This window comes from Salvelinus sp. IW2-2015, linkage group LG19, assembly GCF_002910315.2.
Source record: "Salvelinus sp. IW2-2015 linkage group LG19, ASM291031v2, whole genome shotgun sequence".
Taxonomy (NCBI): domain Eukaryota; kingdom Metazoa; phylum Chordata; class Actinopteri; order Salmoniformes; family Salmonidae; genus Salvelinus; species Salvelinus sp. IW2-2015.
Window position 1 is genome coordinate 36,106,099 of NC_036859.1, and position 1,766 is coordinate 36,107,864.

At 41.3% G+C, this 1,766-nt stretch overlaps 1 protein-coding gene across 1 annotated transcript in view; it reads right to left on the minus strand.

Moving 5' to 3' along the window:
* The window catches only part of LOC111978896 (sodium/potassium-transporting ATPase subunit beta-3-like), a 26,505-nt gene that overhangs the window by 6,706 nt on the left and 18,033 nt on the right, over positions 1–1,766 (minus strand). The window contains exon 6 of the mRNA XM_024009144.2: positions 1,085–1,171. Within this exon, the coding sequence (XP_023864912.1) occupies positions 1,085–1,171 (87 nt within the window). The remainder of the gene's footprint in view (positions 1–1,084; positions 1,172–1,766) is intronic.

The following is a 1,766-nucleotide window of genomic DNA, read 5'->3' on the forward strand; positions in this document are numbered from 1 at the left end:
TACCAACATGACTGTTTGGAATATCTCATCAACATGGACTGTTGATATCTCACCAACATGGACTGTTGAATATCTCATCAATATGGACTGTTGAATATTCACCAACATGGACTGTTGAATATCTCACAACATGACTGTTGAATATCTCCCCAATATGGACTGTTGAATATTTACCAACATGGACTGTTGAATATCTCACCAACATGGACTGTTGAATATCTCACCAACATGGACTGTTGAATATCTTACCAACATGGACTGTTGAATATCTACCAACATGGACTGTTGAATATCTCCCAATATGGACTGTTGAATATCTTACCAACATGGACTGTTGAATATCTCACAACATGGACTGTTGAATATCTCCCAACATGGACTGTTGAATATCTCACAACATGGACTGTTGAATATCTCACCAACATGGACTGTTGAATATCTCACCAACATGGACTGTTGAATATCTCACCAACATGGACTGTTGAATATCTCCCAATATGGACTGTTGAATATCTCACAACATGGACTGTTGAATATCTCACCAACATGGACTGTTGAATATCTCACCAACATGGACTGTTGAATATCTCATCAAACATGGACTGTTGAATATCTCATCAACATGGACTGTTGATAATCTCCCCATGGACTGTTGAATATCTTACCAACATGGACTGTTGAATATCTTACCAACATGGACTGTTGAATATCTCACCAACATGGACTGTTGAATATCTTACCAACATGGACTGTTGAATATCTCACCAACATGGACTGTTGAAATCTCCACCAACATGGACTGTTGAATATCTCACCACATGGACTGTTGAATATCTCACCAACATGACTGTTGAATATCTCATCATATGGACTGTTGAATATCTCATCAACATGGACTGTTGAATATCTCACCAACATGGACTGTTGAATTCCAACATGGACTGTTGAATATCTCACACGTCTATCCAACAGTCTTCCAAATTCTTGCATCATTGTACAATAATGCTTTCCCATCAAGCACCAACAAACCAGTATGACAAGACATCAGAAATGGACAAAATATTGACCTTTGACCCAAACTTACATGAAGTTTGTTGCCGTAGTAAGGGAAATACATTTTATCGAAGCGTCCCTCACTGGGGAAGTACTGCATCTGTATGGGGTTGTCCCTCTGAACGGGGAAAGGAGGAAGAGAAAGAACAATAGTCAAAAGCAAGAATATGTCCATCCTATTCAAACGGACCGTTAGGCTAAGGACCATCTGAAAAGGTTGGAGAGCTATCAGAGGAGGCTGGTGGGAGGAGCTTTAGGAAGACGGCCTCCTCTGATAGGTATATATAGTAGGTATTATGGTAATAGCTCCACTGGTGGGAGGAGTTAGGAAGACGGCCTCCTCTGATACAAATATCTACATATAACCTATCAGAGGAGGCCGTCTTCCTAACTCCTCCCACCAGTGGAGCTATTACCATAATACCTACTATATATACCTATCAGATGAGGGCCGTCTTCTTAACTCCTCCCACCAGTGGAGCTTTACCTAATACCTACTATATATACCTATCAGAGGAGGCCGTCTTCCTAACCCTCCCCATCCATTGAGCTATACCATAAAATACCTACTATATACACCTATCTAGGAGCCGTCCTCTTCCTAAACTCCTCCCACCAGGAGCTATTACCATAATACCACGTGATTGATGACCGTAGCTAGAGTAGGCCGTGTTCTCTAATAGCTGCCTCCCACCCAGCCTCCTCTATAGCCC